This window comes from Homarus americanus, unplaced genomic scaffold (assembly GCF_018991925.1).
Source record: "Homarus americanus isolate GMGI-L3 unplaced genomic scaffold, GMGI_Hamer_2.0 scaffold32929, whole genome shotgun sequence".
Taxonomy (NCBI): Eukaryota; Metazoa; Arthropoda; class Malacostraca; order Decapoda; family Nephropidae; genus Homarus; species Homarus americanus.
Genome location: NW_024737097.1, coordinates 2,407,540 through 2,430,048, shown reverse-complemented (window position 1 = coordinate 2,430,048; position 22,509 = coordinate 2,407,540). Strand labels below are relative to the sequence as shown.

At 36.1% G+C, this 22,509-nt stretch overlaps 1 protein-coding gene across 1 annotated transcript in view; it reads left to right on the top strand.

Moving 5' to 3' along the window:
• Nucleotides 1–22,509, top strand: part of LOC121873359 — a 127,850-nt gene that overhangs the window by 73,864 nt on the left and 31,477 nt on the right. Inside the window, exon 6 of the mRNA XM_042376910.1 lies at nucleotides 12,485–12,769. Within this exon, the coding sequence (XP_042232844.1) occupies nucleotides 12,485–12,769 (285 nt within the window). The remainder of the gene's footprint in view (nucleotides 1–12,484; nucleotides 12,770–22,509) is intronic.

Below are 22,509 nucleotides of genomic sequence, written 5' to 3'. Positions count from 1 at the left end.
TAACTCACCATGACGTATCTCTGTCCCGAATCTTATCTCAAGTATCCCTTAGCTCAATGATTTTTTTTTTTTTTTTTTACATAAAATAATTTCATTTAGAACATTTTATTTAGAGGGATCATCAAGATCTCTATTTGTTGCCAATCAGGGGCACAGACATTATCCCCCAAGTAATAACTTAAGCGAGAATCTCTACGTGCGCACTATCACCCGGCAGGGTTGACAGTGCTGAGCCGCTAACATAGCGCTTTATTGGCAACAGCGTTCACTATTACTCTAGCAATACTTATTGGGTTGAGAATTCCACCCTGAATTGTTCTCATATAACCCATATAAGGATGTAAAGTCCATTTCTCTAGATTGCTAGGAAGACCAGAAGGTCAACATTCCGGAAGGAACGTAAAGTCTAGCAGCCTCGCTAAAGTTCGCATGGAAAGACTGAACCCGCTACTGAGGACATCAAAAATAAAGTTATGAAGAGAAAATCTCAAATCTGGTCTTTATGCTGAGAGCAATTTTAATAATAATACAGTTGGTCCTCACATTACGCGGTTAATGTAACCTGGAGGGTCCCGCGGAAAGTGAGGAACGCGTAAAGTGAACAACATAACATATGGAATTAATTGAAATGGAGTCCAGGCCGATCCCCAAACTCCACTTTTTGACGACACACAACTATGTTGTAGTAAAAATATTATCTTAACTTTATGATGGCATGCACACACAATTAATAATTAAGAGAAATATCAATAATATTAGGTTTTTTAACACTTACATTAGTAGAAAAGATGGCTGGGCACACGGGGATGGGGAGTTGGTTCCGAGGCAGAGGGCAGGTGTTGTGTATCTCCACAGAGGCTTACAGGGCCTCTTTGTTAAACCCCTCAAAGTCCTCAGGTCCATGTCTCACTATAATTATCACTATCACTGACTTGGGCCGGTTGTGGTGGGTGGCGGGTAAAGAACTCGGTAATGTTTTGATGACTGGGCGACCTTGTGCGTACCATTTTCGCGCCTCTTACACAACATGGCGGATGGCGGGAGGTTTGGATCCAAAAATGGCGCGGCTTGCCAGCCGCTCTCCGCGTAATGGCGTTCGCGACCGCGGAATGTAAGAATGTTAGGTTCTGGCAAGGCACCGCGTTAACGGTGAAACGCGGAATGCGGGACCGCTTAATGTGAGGACCAACTGTATAAGAAAACCGAGGGCGGAAGCACAAAGGTTTTTTTGTGAACGAACATAAAAATAGGAAGAGAGACAGTCATGGCATTCATACTAGCACGTGAATAATTGGGACAAAGTAAACTGTAAACAGTCTACATATATATGTATATATAAATAGATATATTCACATATTCTCTTTCAGTGAAGACGAGCCCGGGAGGGCGCAGCGACATTCACTGAGTGACTTAAAGGCAAGGAATATTCATAACGATCAAAACGACTTCACAAAGAAATTGTGTTGTGGTCGCCATGCTGACCAGAGATCGTATAAGAAATTGTCCCAAATACAATAATTGAGACATAACAAAATAAAAGTCACTCTACTTCATCACTGTGCTAATAAGTACAAATACCATATATAATATCCTAGCGGAGCGTAGTATTTCAGTAATTAGAACACAAATTCGCGGAGCTTCCCTTTGTGTGTATTTATAGCTGAATCGCCAGGCAAGAGATGAAGGTCGTGATGCGTATGGTGGAGGGTGAAGGAGGGGGTTTTGAGAATTGCAATTAAATGCCAGGTAGCGACATGTCCTCTTAATATTACTTATTAAGTAATTATTAGATGTTTTAATTGCCTGTATGTTGGCCTGGCGAATTGGCTAGGATCTAACATACCTAGGTAACATTGCTGACGCCGCATTCCAGCTTGAACAAAAATACAGTTTTTTAACACGTCTCACATGTAGTAAAAAAATGCTGTTAGAGACAAGGAAGACTGTTGTTCACTGATAACCGTTGGATTTTGATGTGCTAAGAACTTAGAAATTGGTTTTAGATATTGTTTCCTCAATTTTTACTCTACAGGCTAACTTTTGTCTTTATGGGTTTGAGGAAAACACAGGAAAGAGCTGAGTTTCTTTATTCCTCTAATATTTTGGGCTACACAGAACCCATCTTCAGAGAGAATACATCAAGTGGAGGAAGTCTGAGAATTATTTACACTGAGTACACCACATCTCACTGGACAACCTGATTGGCTGTTTCTTCATTTCTACAAATATTTGCTGCTTCTAAGGCTTTCTTATCCCCTTATCTAATCCTCTAAGTATAATCATGGTATCCTGCCACTTTGGCAAATGTTGTCATCATTCCAAAGGCATAACTCGAGAATTTGAAGTGCTATGTCTACATACATAACATAGTTATTCCATCAATGGTTTTGCAAATGGCAGTGCAGAAATACAAATTATGGTCGGTATTGATTTGTTGTGGTACAGTATATCAAAATCGTGAGCTTGGAAGCTTTGAAAATCAAGGGTTTGTTATTAATACACACACACACACACACACACACACACACACACACACACACACAGTGAGGGTTTGCATATTTTCTAAGTCATGTTAACTTCTCACATGATCCAGGCTGTGCTACATTTGCCAAAAAATTTTGTGGTTTTTATTTTTCCAACAGTGTTAAATAAAATTCATACAGTATTTGAAGTTTGACATAATGGTATCAAGTGAAATCAATGTAAAAGAAAAGTAACATTAAATTAACAAAAAGTTAATGTTACAAAATATTAACTTACAGGGAGTTTAAAACTAAACGCGGTAAGGGGAGGACTCAGAACACGACTAACTTAGAAGTATGAGAAACAAAATGGATGATATTAGGGCCTTGGTATGTACCGAAAAAATCGATATAATAGCATTCACTGAAACATGGATCAACCTAGACACACGTGAGTTACCGGTCGAATACCAAATTGCGGGTTACAAACTGTTCCATACCGATAGGCAGACCAGGAAAGGAGGCGGAGTAGCAATCTATGTTAGGGATAATCTGAAGTGTGAAATAAATAAGGAAATAAAAACTGAGCGGAATACAGAAACAATTTGGATAGAATTAATCGACGGTAGGGAAAAATTAATCACAGGAGTAATATATAGACCTCCCAATCTTGATAGAGTCAATGAGCGACTTATCTGGGATGAAATGCGCAGGGCTTCCATACACAACAAAGTCTGCATAGTAGGCGACTTTAACCTTGGCCAAATAGATTGGACTGACCTTACAGGTAACTCAGAATCAGAGGATTTTCTCGAGACGATCCAGGACTGTTTTCTAAGTCAACATATAACCGAACCCACCCGGGGTAATAATATACTCGATTTAGTTCTGTCAAACAGAGAAAACCTCATTAGCAATGTCGAGGTAGGAAACAAACTTGCAAACAGCGTTACAAAGAAATTGGATTCCAGTTAGATTTTCAGGGCAGACGTAAGGAAAATTCCACTAAAGTACCAGATTTCAGAAGGGCAAACTTTGACAGTTTAAAGAGGCAGCTGAGAGAGGGGGTGTCGCACTTGGCCGTGAACCTGACAGATGACACCGACCTGATAACGAGATCTGACATTGCCGAGTTCCACGACAATTTAAATAGTGAGTTACTTAATGCACAAAGGCAGAACATACCATACAAAAAACTCAGATCAGACAACAATGACCTTAAATGGATAAATAATTATTTAAAGAACATCATTGGCCAAAGGAAGGCTATAGGTAGAAGGATAAATCGTGGCGAAATTCACCTCCGGGATTATTATGGGGTATTGGTGAGTAGGGTTAAAACTGAGATAAGGCTAGCAAGGGAGGCGAAGACAAACCCCAAAGGATTCTACCAAATGTATCAAACTAAAACACGAGAAAAGATTGGACCAATACGGTGAGCTAACTGATAACGACAGAGAAATGAGCAATAATTTGAATAAATATTTTTCAACAGTTTTCACCACCGAAAATTTAAACATGATACCCGGGGCACCGACTTTATTCAGAGATAGTGAAGAAAACAAATTAAGCGAGATAGTAGTGACAAGTAACGATGTTAGTAAGCAAATAGACAAACTAAAGCCTAATAAGTCACCTGGTCCCGATGAGATATTTGCCAGAGTATTAAAGGAATGTAAGGAAGAGCTTAGTATGCCCTTAGCAAAGTTGTTTAACATGTCCTTAAAAACAGGTGTAGTACCAGAATCCTGGAGGATAGCGAATGTAATACCGATTTTCAAGAAGGGGATAGATCACTATCCTCTAACTACGCCCAATCAGTCTAACATCAATAGTAGGCAAATTACTGGAAGCAATCATTTCAAACTCTATTCAAATCACCTGGAGAAGCACCGATTGATCAATGATTCCCAGCATGGCTTCACAAGCGGACGTTCTTGCCTAACTAATCTATTAACATTCTTTTCATCAGTTTTCGAATCGGTGGACGAGGGGCACAATTATGATGTGGTATATCTCGACTTTAGCAAAGCCTTCGACAGAGTCCCCCCACGAAAGACTAATTAGAAAGGTAGAAGCTCATGGCATCAAAGGTAATATCCTTACATGAATTAGGGCGTGGTTACAGGACAGGAAACAGCGAGTGAGCATTAATGGCACTAGGTCCCATTGAAGCAACGTCACAAGTGGAGTTCCCCAAGGCTCAGTACTTGGACCATTATTATTTATTATATACATAAACGACATAGATATCGGCATAGACAGCAACATAAGCAAATTTGCTGATGACACTAAAATAGGACGTGTTATTAAATCTGACGAGGACTCCACAAAACTACAGGAAGATCTAAAAAAAATTTTCGAATGGTCTGAAAAATGGCAGATGAAATTCAACTTGGACAAATGTAAAGTACTCAGTATAGGAGATGTAAACCGGGAAACCAGATACCAGATGAACAACGATGCCATAGAGAAATCCGACTGCGAGAGAGATTTAGGAGTAATGATAAGTAGGAACCTTAAGCCAAGTAAACAATGTGTTTTTGCTCGTAACAAGGCTAATAAAGTACTTGGGTTCATACAAAGGAGTGTTTGTTACAAGACTAGCAAGGTCATCCTAAAACTGTATCTTGCTCTTGTGAGACCACACCTGGATTACGCAGTTCAGTTCTGGTCACCGTATTACAGAATGGATATAGAATCCTCGGAAAGAATTCAGAGGAGAATGACAAGACTAATCTCGGGCATTAGGAACCTTGAGTATTGAGACAGGTTAAAGCATCTTAATTTGCACTCCCTCGAGAGACGTAGAGCGAGGGGCGACGTGATAGAGGTATATAAGTGGAAGGCAGGACTAAACAAAGGGGACATTACAAAGGTACTCAAACTATCCAACCAGGAGCAAACTCGTAACAATGGTTTTCAATTAGACAAATTTAGATTTAGGCGTGAAATAGGTAAACACTGGTTTGGAAACAGAGTAGTGGATGAATGGAACAAGTTACCAAATAGCATCATTAACTCGAATACGCTGAATAGCTTCAAACATAGGTTGGATGCTTATATGAGCAATAGGGGTTGGGTGTAAACGGGACTGCCCAGTATGGGCCAATAGGCCCGCTGCAGTTTCCTCCATTCTTGTGTTCTTTTGTTAGTACTGTACTAGGAAATTTAAACTACCTTGGTAGAATTACTGTAATATGAAGGAGTGGATTTGGATGGTTTGGGACAGATCATCAGCAGTGGATGAATTTATGGAAGAATACATGATGAGAAAATAACACCAGTTTTGGAATTAGGATCTGCTAGGGTCATTCCATAAATGTTAAACCATTTTATTGTTGGTGTAACAAGTGGAAAGTAGCAGTTACTGTATATGGATATACAGTACCTGTACTGTAGAATGAAGAGTGTAATACAGTATAATGATGCACACATGGCCTGGCACATGCTTCAGCGTACAATATATTTTCAATGTTAGTATTTTTCCTTTTATTAGTACAGTATCTTGGTTTCCCAGTTACATCTGCTAAGTTCAGTGCTGGATGCACTATCAGTGTAGAACAATGCCGCTTGTGCTATTACTACTGGTAGAAAAAGCAGCACCTTTTGCACTGATGCTGCTAATTTTATATTGTAGTTTCACTATCAGTACAGCACTACATGCTTCTGTGTTTGTGTGAGCAAAATTCATGATATTCTAAACAATGTGTAGAATTTTTTGGAACGTATGGATTGATTTTCAATCAAAGTACATGTACATGTATCTGTTTTGTTTTTCAAATACTTTTAGGTAACAGCTGGTATGGATGTGCAAAGAGTACACTGAAGACAGGACCTGTGTCCGGGTGGGCTAATACCCATAAAAAAAAAAAAAAAAAAAATGGTTGAGGGACAAGGCACTGTAAGCATTATTATTGACTTTTTTCTTTTTATTTCAAAAGTTAAGAAGACATGAGATACAGAAAGTAATTGATGTAAGAGTAAGGATCTCAGTTATACAATAGATTACCATGGTATTCGCTCGGGGTGGGGGTGACGGGGGGCAATTGTCCTTCCCCCATGGATCAAGCTTGTGTCAAGGGAAAGCTGTGTTTGTTTTGGGTCAGAGGATTAGCACAGTCATTTTTCTGAGGTCAGACTAGCAGGTGCAGTAAGTGAGGTCTAGGTAGAATCGATCAGTTACCTCAGGTAACTGGGTTAAGGCTCTCCTGACCCAAGGCTCAGCAGTTTGACAACACCAGTAAAATTAGATCAGGTCATATACTGTAGAGCAGATCATTCACCCAGCTATTTCAATTATGTACAATAAATCATAACACTGACCACTTCTATTTTGGAATCAGTTATTTACATCATTGGAATACAGTACAGTGAACCCTCACTTTACGCGGTCAATTGATCCCACGGAGGCCCGCGTAAAGCGAGAAACTCGTAAAGTGAACAACATAACATATGGGATTAAATGAAATAGAGACTGGCTGACCCCCAAACTCCACTTTTTCCAACACAATACCTATGTTCTGGTAAAAATAACATCTTAATTTTATGATGTTACATGCACACAATTAATACTTAAGAGAAATAGAGAAATACAGTCGCCAAGTTAATGTCCATTCAAATAATGGACTCAACTCCCTCCCCCTCTTCTCACACTGCACTCCTGGCTCTTCCCTCTATGAGAAATTTTGGGAGGAAAACCACTAGATTTTAAGGTATAGTAATAAATAATACCTCAAACTAAAGTTAGGATAATATAATTGACATTGCTGGATTCCTTGTAAGACCAGGAATATTTTGAATATAAATGTCATATATTTTGCACAAAAGATAACATATTTACTCAGAGTAAACAAAATGCTTACATTAGATCTAAAATTTGTATGTCTAATGCAAAATCTATGATGTTTATATTCAAAATGATCATCAAATTGTAAGAATTCCAGCAATGTAAATTATATTCTGGCCGGGTAATTTGTATGAATTTTATGAGCTAAAACAAATATCTTCAGTTAATAAAAAAAAAAATATTCTTCACAACACAATCTGTGAATCAAAGTACCCCACCTTGCCTCCCCCCTCTTTCAACCGCGCCAGATGGTCGGTCGGTCCCAACCATCCCCCCAACACCCCCAACCTTCCCTCCCTTCCAGAGAAATGTTGGGTGAAAAAACTAGATTTTAACTTTTAGTAATAAATAATACCTCAGACTAAAGTTAGGATAATATAATTGACAGTGCTGGATTCCTTGCAAGACCAGGAATATTTTGAATATACACTTCATATATTTTGCACAAAAGATAACATATTTGCTCTGAGTAAACAAAATACTTGCATTAGATCCAAAATTTGAATGTCTAATGCAAAATCTATGATGCTTATATTCAAAATGATCATCAAATTGTAAGAATTCCAGCAATGTAAATTATATTCTGGCCGGATAATTTGTATGAATTTTATGGGCTAAATAAAAAAATTATACCTCACCCGCGTAAAGGGGTACACGCACCGCGGAATTTGAGCATCCCGGGTTCTGGCAGGGTACCGCGTAAACGTGGAAACGCAGAATGTGGGACCGCGTAAAGTGAGGGTTGACTGTACTGTATTGTAAATGTGTTTATAAGGTAACAAAAGTTTAGTACTGTACAGTATTTGTTTACAGCCCATTGATGTGATTTTGCCATGGCACCATGATTTTATATAAAGTTTTATGTTTCTGCTCTGTGATTTTATGCCAAGTTAGTGCATTATTGTCTTAGTACAGTACTGTAATTTTAGATCAGTTGTCATTTTTATTTTATGGTGATTTTAGATATACAGGTTGTACCTCTCTAGTCCGGCATTCTGTGGTCCGGAAAATCCCGTGGTCCGGAACGATTTTAGTTTGTCCAATAGGTAGATAGGCAGCTTTTTTTTCTTTTTTTTTTTTTTTTTTTACTTATCTGAATTATTATTATTATTATTATTACAGGAGTATTAAATTTTTGCCCCTCAGGCCCCAATGTGGGTCAGTGACCTATGCCTGGGTGGGCTAATCCCCTTAAAAAAAAAAACAAAGCCGCGGAAAATTAAGGTTTGTTTACATCTGGCAGTTTGGCTGTTCTCTCTCTCTCTCTGCTTGTCTATACAGAGTACAACATTTAACCCTTCAATATATATGAGCAGTAAATAAGTGTTGCTTTCATATTCTTATGTAGAGTAATGACGATATGTTTTCACATGTGCACGCTTACATACTGTACGAGCAGTCTCACTTTTTTTTTACCATTACCTGTTAGCTACTTATATTGTTCCATTTATTAACATTAAATAACATTACAGGTACTTCAAACAACCATATTAATTTTTTTACATTAATTTTACTACAGCTAAATTCAGGGTCTTATTTTCTTCAGTTTTATATGTAGAACCAATCAGTCACTGGTTTCGTAAGCTTTAACATAAACGATGCCGGCAGCCGTCTCGTCTCCTCTAATATTCCACGTATTATTAATAAATTGTATTATTAATTTTGCACACACATACATTAATTCAATAAGAACAAATTCAGAAACATTAATTAAAATATATATGAACAGTAAATAAGTGTTGCTTTCATATTCTTATGTAAAGTAATAACGATATGTTTTCACGTGTGCGCATACGCACTTACATACGCTATCTCTCTTTTTTCTTTACCATTATCGTTAGCTACTTCTATTGTTCCATTTATTAACATTAAATAACATTACTTAAAACAACCATATTAATTTTACTACAGCTACAACCAAGGTCTTATTTTCTTCAGTTTTATATGTAGAACCAGTCAGTCAATGGTTTTGTAATCAACGAAAACAATGCTGTGTCATTTCCTCGTGTGTTTTAATATTCTACGTATTATTAATGAATTGTATTGCTCATTTTGCACACATAAACATTAATTCAATAAAAAAGACATTCAGTAATAAACAATAATGAATCTTTTGTACGTAAGATAAATGACGCTGTTTACACGATTATGCACGTCGTCTGCACGTTGGCGGGCCGTTCAAACCCGTCAAAATTCAAGTTTCCGCCGTCAAAATTTTTATTTATTTATTTTTTGTGTGTGTGTGTTCCAATAAAATACGTTAAGAATTAAAAACTCGCGAAATTTGAGAAGCTACTATACGTCATTTAACCCTTCAATATGTCTTCAAAGAAACCATGATGCAGAGAAAGTGGTGCTAGTGCTTCCAAGCATAAGCACAAGTCACTATCTATCCAGGAAAAGGGTGAATTTCCATGGTCCTGCAATTTCCATGGTCCGGCACCGGCCAGGTCCCGAGGTTGCCGGACTAGAGAGGTACAACCTGTACTTGTATGTACTGTACTATGCTGCCTATGTCAAGGTATTGTGATTATAGATGATCGTAATTTGCAGCAGAGCTAGACATTGAACTAACCTTTCCCAGACAATGTGGTTGGTAGAAACACTGTTCAAATGTTAATGACTCAACTATTGAAGAATATTTTTGTAGATCAATTACTGTATAGTGTATATACCATATTTGGATGCTGTTATATCCTCATTGGAAGGTCCATTTGCTGCTGAAACTAAGCACAATTTTGGCCAGTATTCACTTTGCCTGTTACAAATGGCAAAACTTACACTCAAACATCAGATTGCAAAGGTCAATAATTTACAAACTTAGATGGTGAAGCAGCCACCTGATTAGAAATTTGGTCTCAAAAGAAGAACCAAGATGATGCACTTTAGGATTTTCTTAAACACTGATCCGTTTCCTTCTACAGTATTTGAAGAACAATTATTATTGCTCTGACATTACCCATGACAACATGCACAGTGGAGAGATCATTCAGCACAAAGAAATGGTAAAAAATCTGGTTAAGATCAGTGATGATCATTTATCTGGACTGTGCATGGTAAACAAGAACCCATTCAAAAAGTGATTGATAAATTCAGACAATATCCTGAAACACTTGCGGTTTTTATTCCACAGTATCTCTTGGGAAGTACTTACAATAAACATATAAGTAATATAAAAAATGTGTCAAGTTTCCTTTCCACCTCCCTGTTTTCAACACGATTTTCATGATTTTTGCTCTATTATTTTGCATGTGCTAGTTCTAAGTATCCAAGTTCCAACCCTGTTATATAAATTCTGTACTGACATATGTCACAAATTCACAAATACAGCAGTAATGCGCGTAACTCTCACCAATATGTCAAGGGTTCGAACGTCGGCCTGGACTCACTTGAGAAGGATGTTATCCAGTGTGACCCTACCAAACATCACAGTGTTTCCCGGTTTCCTCCTGTACTAACAGTGGATAGAGCACCCAAATGGCTAGTAAGCTGATGATAAGTGGTGAAAAAAAGGATATAAAAAAAAATTAACCTAGCCTGACCCAGAAAAACAATAATATTAAAAATGAGGGAATTTTGTCCTACTATGCACTTTAACTGGGGGGGTTGTGTCCAAGGAGGCTTTTATCTGCCTCTCCCCTTGCCCCTCTCCCCATTACCCCTCCTAGAGAAGTTCCAGCGGATGCCCACGTACACATATATTACATTATATGCAGAACCAAAGTAATATGAATAAGATGAATTACATGTGTTAAGATGATGCATGGAAATTGCAGTGCTATTGATATCTGAAAGGAAAATGTCTGGAAGCAAGTACCAGTAATTGACTGTAATGAATGGGAACTGATAGACAAGAAAGATGTAAGGTGTGAATGGTAGAAACAAGTGAGTGTACATGCTCAAGATTTATACCTAAAGAATCACTCAAAGCATGATGAATCGTAGTTGTGAAATCAGGTATTGTAAAACTTCCTTGATATCCAGAGGAAGAAGGCGGCTGCTAGGAAAGAATTATAGACAGATGAATGGATTTGAAAAATTCACAAAACATTTGGTAACTACGTATACTTACTTATGACAATCATAAAATATTAATGTTTTAACTCATAGCTTTCTCCAACACATGGACAGAGGTAACTTGTTTGATATATTCCCTTTACCATTAATTCAAATATTTATATAAGTATGCATAAAGTTCTTAAATAGTTTTAAGATAATTTATCAACATGCTATCAATAACAAATTTCTACTTTGTTTTTAGAAATAGAGATTCTGTATTTATAAATGTATATATTATTAAAAATTAAAAACTTAAGTAGAGTGCTGTGGCTCCTTGCAGTACCAAAATTACCTAGGAATTTAAAGATATGAAAATTTATTCTCTTATTTAATTGTTAGACAGGTAGATAACTGGGAACTGACTGTATATACTATGTGTGTTATTGTTATGTTCAAGTCTAATTATATACAGTAATGAATAATGTGCATTTAAGGGATCTCTGTAGCTTACATTGACCAAAGTACCTAAACAGAGGCCATCATTGAAGACTCAGAATCGAGGCCATCTTCCAGTGGCACGCCACGAAATTCCACAAGTGGTGCACCTCGTCACTTGGGTTCACGCTGGTCTTCCATAGCCCCAACCTCCTCTCTGGGAGCTCCCAGAGATTCAGCTTCCAAAGTCTATGATCAAAGACGACGTGTGAAGCTAGTATGCGAAATTAATCGCATTCACAAGAAGTACCAAGCACGTCATACCTCGCCGAGTCTTTTTAGTGATGAAGCTTCATCCTCTGGCTCAGGTCATAATGGAGTCAAAAAGTCAGAGAGCTTAGGTAAAGATGTTATGATAAACTTAGTCAGCAGTGCCTGGATTAACACGCACTAACTCCATTGTGAATTTTGCTCTGTACTAACAACTAACAGAATAACATTAATAACCGCTAGTTCTCTCCTGAAAATGAGTTAAAGACCTACCGGTATGCCACAGAGGAAAACAGCATATTCCTGAGGTAAAGTTTAGGGTTAGTTACTGTAATCGACTATTGTTATTATTCCGGAAAGTATCCTGGTTCCCGAGAATTCCTTGAACCCTCCAGTGGATAACTCTGCTCTCTTGATAAGTTATGAACATGTAACTAATGTAGTAAATGCTCTACTGCTTCACTTGCAGAACGAGCCGGAGCCATGAAATCAACTGCAAAACACAATCAGCAATACATGTTATTACAACAACAAAAACAACAAATACAGCAACATTATCAACAAAAATTACTACAGCAGCAACAGCAACAACAGCAACAACAACAACAGCAACAACAAAAACAATTACAACAACAACAACAACAGCAACAATTACAACAACAACAACATCTACAACAACAACAACAACAACAACAGTATCAGCAGTTCCAGCAGCCTCATGTTAAAGTCCATCCCCCTGCTGACTCTGGCAAAAGTTAGTTCCTACCACCAAAACTTGCCTGAAAGCAGCTGCTTATCTTCCAATGGGTCTTTTACTCTCAATCATATTTTTTTCCTTCCTTTTTTCCTTTTGTTCACATCATATCCCCATGAGTGTTTGATATCTTGGTTATATCTTTTATAGACGTATTTTGGTTCTATCTTTCTCTTACAGTACTCATCTGTTGTGTTGGTACGTCTCCTCCTATCTTGTCTTCTTCCTCCATGTTTAAACTGTAATCCTCCATATCTGATTTCCGTCTTTAACCTCTGTGCTCTTGTTTCTCAATGTCTTAATTTCTCAGTCCATTTACTTTCTATTTCCCTTTGTCATTGATTCCTTCTCATATTCAATTTTTCCTCATCCCTTTATACCGTATATATTTATATCTATTGGCTGTGTTTTACTCTATCTTCTCTGTCTCTCTTGTCTGTCAGTGTCCTGAACACAATTTCTTAGTCAGGGGTAAGTGACACTAATTGAGGCAGGGTTTGCCACAACCATTTTAGGTGTTGTGGGCTGCCACAACTATTTTTTACTTTCAAGAATTAAAATTACTGCACTGGCACATTATATTTTGTGGCTGCTAAGTTATAGATATCTGACCACAAAGCCCCAAAGTTTAACATGTGGGAGACGTGCTATGGATTTTTTTTATATCCATAAAGAAAACTTAAATTTACCACCATGATAGGCAAAAATTATTATTTTTGAAGTTTCATTCCAAACCCAATCCCATATAAGCATTCCATACATGTGGACACTGTTTGTCAGGCCAGTACTGTAGTTTTAATTAAGAGCTGTGGAGATCCCTGTTAGGTCTTCCTCAAGCATCTCGGTTGTCTACCATCTCACACCTCGGGTCAAAATAGCCATGAATTTTTCAAAATTTGCTGAAGTATTTCCCTCATTGGTTGGGCACTGCAGCTCAATGTGTACAGTACTATACAGTATACTGTACTACATATAAATCAAACCCACATTTAAAGAAGGAAATATTTTAAAATGCTACAAGTTTGCTTTTCTTCAGAGGGTTTAATTAAAAATTTGACATTTAAGTTACTGTGAATCATCCACTCACTACTAGCCTGCACTAGATGGTACAAGTGTTTAAAAAATTGTAGGGGTTATTCTACCATACACTGTACAGTGGTCCCTCGGTTAACGAGCACAAGCTGTTCTAGAAGGTTGCTCGTTAACCGAAAAACTCATTAACCGAAACCATTGTTTCAATGGGTTTTTGGGTAATTGGTTCCAGCTCACCGAAAATTGCCTAAATTCAACAAAAAAGGTAGAAAAGTACACTTACTTTGAGGTGTGTATGTAGAAGGCTCCTGGATGATGATGATGATGATGGGAATTAGAATGGGGGTGGAGGAGAAGGGAGAAGAGAAGGCATTGGGGTGGAAGAGAAGTCACCCCACGGAGCCATTTCACCCATAAAATTTTAGTTCTCTTGGTGTAATTCAAGATTATTTTCTTTAAATCAACACTGCACTGCGTTATATATTGTCAATATGTAAAATAAATTTCAAAATGACCAATAATTTGCTTGCAAACACAGAAAAAAGCGTTTAGTTGAAGAGAGTCTCAAGCAAGATGTTACCTCCACTGAAAAGACACAAAGACTGACGCCTGTATGGTGTGTTGAGAGGCTGGATGGCGAGCATAAAACTAGTTTCATTACCTTCGATTATGTTCAATAAGTTCTTGATATTTGCTAAAATGGTAAGGAATTTAAGCCCTAGAACCGATTACTGTATTGGCGGACTAATACTACAGCTGGTGGACCGCCAAATGCAAGCAAAAACATGTTCAGGTCGGCTCGTAAGAAACTCGTTAATCAAGGGATTGCTCGTTAACCGAAGTTAAGAATCTTATGGAAGGTAACTCGTTAACCGAAATCTCGTTAACCGAGGCGCTCGTTAACCGAGGGACCACTGTATATACCAAATCAGAAGACAGTTAACGAGAATTATGAAAAACCAGAAAATTGTTGAATTAAGAGAAAAATGATACTAAAAGGAAAAATATTACTGCACTGTACTTAGTAATGGGTATAAAAGAGTTTGAGAATTAGTGAACTAAAAAGCAAATCCTCACTTCTTCCATAATCAACTAGCAATAACTTATCTGTTGTTTGATTTTTATTATCTTAATCTTCAGTTATTCTTTTTGTTTGCTTATATTTTTCAAATTTTCTATATACAGTATTATTATATTTCCTGGCTTGTTGATTTCACCATTATTGTCTTATCCAAATCATTCCAACTTAATTTTTGAATATTATTGATTATTTTTCCCTCACCTTTTTTTATGAAACACAGTGGTCCCTCAGTTAACGAACACAATTCGTTCCAGAGGGCCATTCGTTAACCAAAAATTTTGCAAACCAAATCCATTTTTTCAATGGGATATGGGTAATTGGTTCCTACTCACCGAAAAGTACATACAAAGTAAAAATAAAAATGCAGTAAAGTACAGTACACTTACTTTGAGATGTGTATGTAGAAGGTTCCTGGTTAATGATGATGATGATGGGAATTAGAAGTGGGGGTGGAGGAGAAGGGAGAAGAGAAGGAAGTGGGGATGGAGGAGAAATCACCTTTCAGGGGACCCATGCTTGATGCAGTCATTTCACTTATAAAATTTTAAGTTCACTAGATGTAATTCAAGATTATTTTATTTAAATCAACACTGCGCTTATATATTATCAATATGGTAACTAAATTTCAGAATAACCAATAATTTCAATGTAAAAATGCAAAAATATTAAAATACACCAACAAAATAGATGTTCACTCCCCTGTTTTCAAAGCCAAACTGACGCCTGGTGGCTGAGTCAAGCGGCTGATGGGCGCACAAAAAACTAGTTCCCTGTACTGCATATATTATCAATATGTTATATAAATGTTAAAATGACTCATAATTTTAATATAAAACATGCAAAAATATTAAAGAGCACAACTTTCTTGATATTTACTCCACCGGAAACGAATGTAAACATAGAACAGATTACTGAATTGGCAGACTAGCCCATCAGCTTATCATCTGATGCTCACAACAAAACGTGTTGTTCGTAAAGATTTCGTTAATCAAAATTTTGTTTGTTAACCGAATTGAAGATCCTTATGGGAGGTAATTTGTTAACCGAAATTTCGTTAATCGAGCTGTTCGTTAACCAAGGGACCACTGTATTGCCACTCTATTTTCTCTATAAGTATATAGCTTTTATTTATTTCACCATATGTACTGTACTGTACTGTACTCCATTGTGATCATTCTCTTCAACTTTATATTAAAATGATAACGTTTTCGTATCACTGGATAGTCCACCGAGCATTTTCAACCTCCCTTAATATTTCAGACATTAATGTTGTCTCCTTTACTACTAACTTAATATTTTTATAGACTACAGTATCCCTCTTTATCGACGGGGGTTACGTTCTGTAAACGGCCGTCGATACCGTGATGGTTACGTAATTTTTCTAACTATTATTAGCATATGTTGAATAAATGTACCTTTAAGCATTAATGCGTTTCCTTTACACATAACCTTAAATAATAGTGTATAAATAATAATATAATAAGTGGACAAAAATACTAGCAAACTTACGATTTCATTTATTGAAGTGAACATCGGTCCTTACAGTAAACAAAAATCCGGATGCCCAAGGCAAATTGTTTACCATTTATTATTACAACACTTTACACTGAAACGCGGGTAGTTTCAACAAAAATATTGTATATTTCCATTCAAGTATTTATTCAAGTCAATTAGGAGGGAATATTATTGTAATACAACAGTTTTTTAACTAAACCATTCGAAAAGTGATTACGGTAACATCTTTTGAACGAAAGAAAGCGAAGTCATTGTTTTCGTCACGATTTTATCCCACTTTCCACTGTAATACGTACGTCATTTCAGCAAAAATATTACATTTCCGTGAATGTATTATATCAAGCACAGTATGAATAGAATATCATTGTAATATAACAGAATTTTAACCGAAAACTATTAAAAAAACGAGTAACATCTCAAGAACATCGGAAGCTTAGGTAAAGTCTTTTGTTTTCGTCATGTATTTTATCCTATTTTACATTGAAATACATCACGTTTCAGCAAAACTACTATTTATTTCCGAGAATATATTCATTCAGGCGCAGTTTAGGTAAAATATACGTGTGATGTAATAGTTTTTTAACTGAAAACGATTCGAAAAACACGTGTACCCTCTAGCCCTGTTCAAGGAGAGGACTGGGAGAAGAAGCTGTTTGGTGCCAAAATAAAAATCCGGCTAAATAATCCGTCGATAATCGAAACCGTGATAAAAAATCCGTCGATAAAGAGGGAGTACTACAGTATGTATATCCAGTTTTCCTTACTGCCTCTGTACTTACTGATGAAACCAAAATTGCTTCCTTGCCTTTTACCTATTGAAAGCTCTAAGCACTTGCTCCATCACTTCTTTACCAAATGAGTTTTCAGATTTATTATAAGTATTGATTACCGTTGTTAGGGAGCAGTACGAGAGAAAGTAGAGAGGTTTTTTTTTTTTTTTACAAAGGAAGGTGTAAAGGTTTCAGCACCATAGGATGTAAAGGGGTTCAACACCAGGGTTTTACAGGGGTTTAACACCAGGGGTTCAGCATTTGAGGAAAGGGGGCTCAATGCCAGGGTTACAGAGGTTCAACACTTGATGAAAAGGGGCTCAATGCCAGGGTTACAGAGGTTCAACACTTGATGAAAAGGGGCTCAATGCCAGGGGTTTACAGGGGTTCAACACAGTATAAAGTTTCAACTTGAGGCTGTAAAGGGTTTCATCACAAAAGAGATTTACCAATAGAGTACATTAAGGGGCCCAACATCGGAGTAGAGAGAGACGGTAAATAACTGAAATGTTTGAGGATAATAAATTATTTCTCATCTTGTTTTGACTGACAGAAGCTATACATTTCTCTTTATGTTGTCTTTTTCTCTTTTGACTTGTCTAACTATGTCTTTCCATCTACCCATATTTGCTTTTCTTGGCATTTTACTCTCTCTGTCTCTCTCATAAATTTATGTGTATATCTTCCTGTTATTTTCTCACTCTGTATGTTTGAATCTCTCTATCATTTTCTTAATCTTCATATAGTACTGTTTCTGTTTTTCATGTCATTTTCCCTGTTTCCATATTCGGTTCTAATTGTCATTTTCTGATTCTCTAAGTCTGTGTCTACTTCAGCCTGTATCAGCTTACAGTCTGGATAGATGAGACTGCCAGCCTCGTCTAACTCCGTCCCTCACTGTGATGTTCTACCTACTTGAGTGTGCCCTTCCACCCTTTGTCTTGTCCATCTGTTAACTGACCTCTTAACTTTTTTGTTCTTCAAAATTGCGCACTTTTTCCTCTATTTCTTTCTCTTTCACACTGTTTCCTCATTTCTTACTCTCACATCGATTCTTGTATTTTTCTCTCATTCATCTCCTTGTCCCTTTCTTTCTGTTTCATGAACTACTGTATTCCATTCTTCCCTTCATGTTATATCATGTTCACATTAAAAAATAAAAAAAATAATAAAATAATATATATATACTGTATATATATATATATATATATATATATATATATATATATATATATATATATATATATATATATATATATATATATATATATATATATATATATATATATATATATATATATATATATATAATTTCTAGAATTCCATTAATCTTCCCTGTTTTCCTTAATTTTAATTCCTACTACAAGATACCTGTTCCTTCCCTTATCCTCCAATTAAATATTCATCTAAATATCCCTACAATAACATACCTTTCGGAAGATATAATGCTCGCATCACCTTTTAAATCATGGAGGCTCTGTGGTCATTTATATTGGTATTTATAAGTACTGTACTGTAATAACACATTTACATTTTTTTCTCTACAGTAAATAGAATACTGTATCAAGTAAACTGGAAAGTAAAGTTACATTCAGATCAACAGCCTCCATGAAGTAAATTGTTATGATATAATTAGACAGTAATCCTAGGCGTACTCTCCATTAATAGTAGATTCACTGCACCATATGCACTCACTGTGTATGCCTATTGTTTAGTAAGTATTTGCACAGCACAAGAGTAGATCCTTTACCATGTGATGCATAAAAACACAAAGAACCATTTTTAATTCCCTACACTGCTCTGTGTGATGTGTAGACTTGTTGAACTGTATCCTTATTCTTGTCCATATGTCCAACTAATGCATATTTCTATAATTCCTCCTTGCATTGTATTGTATGATGTAACCTTGTTGAAGTTCTTCCTGTCTCCTGTTCTGTGTTCAGTAATGAAGGAATATAACTTACTCATCTCCTCCCAAGTACCAATGAATAGAAATTTAATTATCAGTGAAAGAGATAATTCATCATTGAGTCAGGGATGGAAGAAGAATCAGCTGTGTACAGTACAATATATTAAACAGAGTAATGACTGCTGCTTTGGTGTTTGCTGATGACTTGATGAATTATTTCTTGCTCTGATATTTCCTCTTTCGTATCTCCATTTCTGTAAGCACCTTTACCTTCCCCCCAAAAAGTATAGCCTTCAGATTGAATCCTGTCTAGTACCGTAAATTAGTAGTAGGTTAGCAGTTCAAATTGCAACTCCAGAACATGTAGTCATCTTGGGCTTTTGTGTACATAAGGCAGCAAATTTGGTTGGTACCATTATCCTTTCATAGATATGTATACTGTATATATTTACTTAAATAATATAATTCCCTTTTCCTTAATTTAGCTCCAAAACTACATAATGCCTTTTCCTTAAAAACCTGATATTAAGGAAATTTTATGAGGCAAAGAAAACCATTACTAACATCAAGCACACTTTCATATTTTCTTTATTTTTACACACTTATTCCCTTATGTGTCACTACACTACTTCTTATCTCATGACCTCAGCATGAAACATAGCCCACTGACCCACCCACAACCTGTGAAATGTAAAGTTAAAAGTGGAATCGATATCCACTTTCACTGATGGAAAAAAAAGGAATGTCTGACTTTATTTACCAAAGTGCTCTGGTAATCATATGAGAAGAGTAATTCTAATGTACACAGACTTATGTAATAGTTCTTTATAATGTGTGATAGTGTACAGTTAGGTATGATACAATCTTGTATTTCTATGCTGATAAATGACTACTGTACTACTTGATTAATTGAATAATGGTCTGTATATAATATTAAAGTGGTATATACTGTAGTTATACTAACAACATGCTTGGTATTTAGTTACTAATTACAGTACTGTATTGCGCTTTCAATTCATTTATTGATCAGCAAGCTCGTTGATTTAAATTGACTCTAAAACTTCATCTTGTAGTGATTATACATCTTTTGAAATGAATTATGGATATATAATGCATCCTTTTTATTGAAGAGCACATCTTTCTGCTGTACAATAGTTGGCTAATGCTTAATAGTAAAGTATGGGTTGTAACTCAGTGAAACTTTCTTCACATTGTATAAGCTGGTATTTTAGCTTTTGAATTATTCCATTCTTTCAATAATTGCTTGATAAATGTACTGTGCTTTTACAGATAATTGCTATGGAAATTTACCCACCAGATAATGACTTGCAGAGCACTTCAACCCTTTCTCCATATAACACAACAATTGGTCCTTGTTTCTTGATATTGTATGAATAATGACTCTCATCCCCAGTGAACAGTGTAGTGGTTTTCCTTTACCTGTAATGATTTTAGAAATTATTGACATTCTTCTTCCCACACACATATTACATGAAGTTACCCAATGTTTATTTATTTATTTATTTATTTTTATAATATAATATAAGATGTCTCTGCATGTCATTATGGACTGTTTATTTATTTTTCTATCTTTTTTCAATAACTTTTTGTTTTTGTTCCACGCCCTCGATTGTAATATCTTTAACATTCATGTTTGGAATTACTGTACTGTACTGTAGTCGTCCCATGGTTTTATTTTTTAAGCAGTTTTCTTTTATGAATCCATGCAGATTTGCTGCCACTTGCTTTTTCCTTTATACCCAACAGTGTTAATGTTGTGAGTCTCCCTCCTCTTATGTCACTGGATCCATACACAGACTTGTTATTCTCATTAACCACATTTTTCAGATATTGTTTAAATATCTTCAGTTTAATTACACTCACAGTTTTGCTTCACACATGACATGTTATTTGTCATATACTGTTATGTATGTATGATTTTCTACATCCAGTACTCATTCTGAAGCAGAGTTGACATTTTCCTTCCATTATCCTTCTTTATATTGTCATTAAGCTCCACTACCTTAGTATTTACAATATACAGTACAACCAGTGTTCATTCATATACCATATAACTGACAAACTATTGTACACTCTTTTGATGTATTATCATTGCCTCAAATTCCTAACCTTTCCCGTTACTTTCTGTCGCTTCCCATGACATTTCAATTGTTCTTTTCTTAGCTTATGCATTGTAATGTAGTCCCTCCAACTTCCAGTGTATCCTTATTGTACTGACTTATGTTTATAATAGTATAACTGTCTATTTCCTGTTGTAGTACCCTCAATGGTAGCAACTTGTGTCCTACCCTTTACCATAACTTTAGTGAGTCATTTCCTACTATCCTATCAACACCTGAGTGTAGCCAACTCCATTTGTTCCAAGGTTTATCATAAATCCAAAATCCTCTCCATCAGATATATCTCCTTATCAAGAAATTATTCATCATTGGCAGGTTTGTGGGCAATATAATGGCTGTTTTGCCATGAAATTTATTAGTGGGCAGTCTGTCTACAAATGATAGTCTTGTTATTTTGTTTGAATATTTTATGGTATAAGGAAATGGGTCAATATCCTTTCATTACAATGTATTGTGGAAATTTCCCAGATGTTTTGATTAATAAAAAGAAATGTTTGTTACAAGATACCTGGGAATATTCAGAACATTGTTCATATCTTGAATGAACATGTCCTTATACAGTACTGTTTTTGAAAATAATAGTCAAAGATTGGGATGTGTAGTGGAATTTTTTAGTAAACATTATAACATGGGTGTGAATTATGAACTTGAGATGCAAGAGAAAGGAACAAATTAGAAGTAACAAATACAGAAATAACGAAAAATGGAAAGTGAACAAAGTATTGGGCAGAGTGGATCAGGGTCTGCTTAGGTTGTGTGAACATATTTAGGGAATGGGAAGTGAAATATTGGAAATAAAAAAAGTGAATAATTCAGAGGTAGATAGTCGGATAGAGGAGGAAAGACCAAGAAGACTTAAGAATAGGATGGAGACAACTAGAAATGAGGGAGATCCAGTGTATGTGAATGAGCAAAGAAAATGACTTTGACTGATATTTAAGGAAGGGTGTACTGCTGACACTTGATGCTGCTTTGTGTGGAGTACTGTAATAGGTTACCATAACTAGATTTGGGGTAGGGCAGAACCACAGCAGATGAATTGACAGTTTTTGGTCAATCTTTATTAATGAGAAAGAGATTTGAAATGCTGTTGTGGAAAAAAATCTTTAAGAAAACTTAGGTGAAAGATGTTAAAGTCTTAAGGTATGTTCTAGGACAGCACTACTACCTGTATGACCAAGCCAGAGTACTGTATAATATTGGCGGCCTAGAAGCTTGCAGTGCATAGTAGCAGGTTGACAATGCTGTTTTTTTTTAAGTTAGATTCTTAACAGCCATCTCATCCAGCCAAA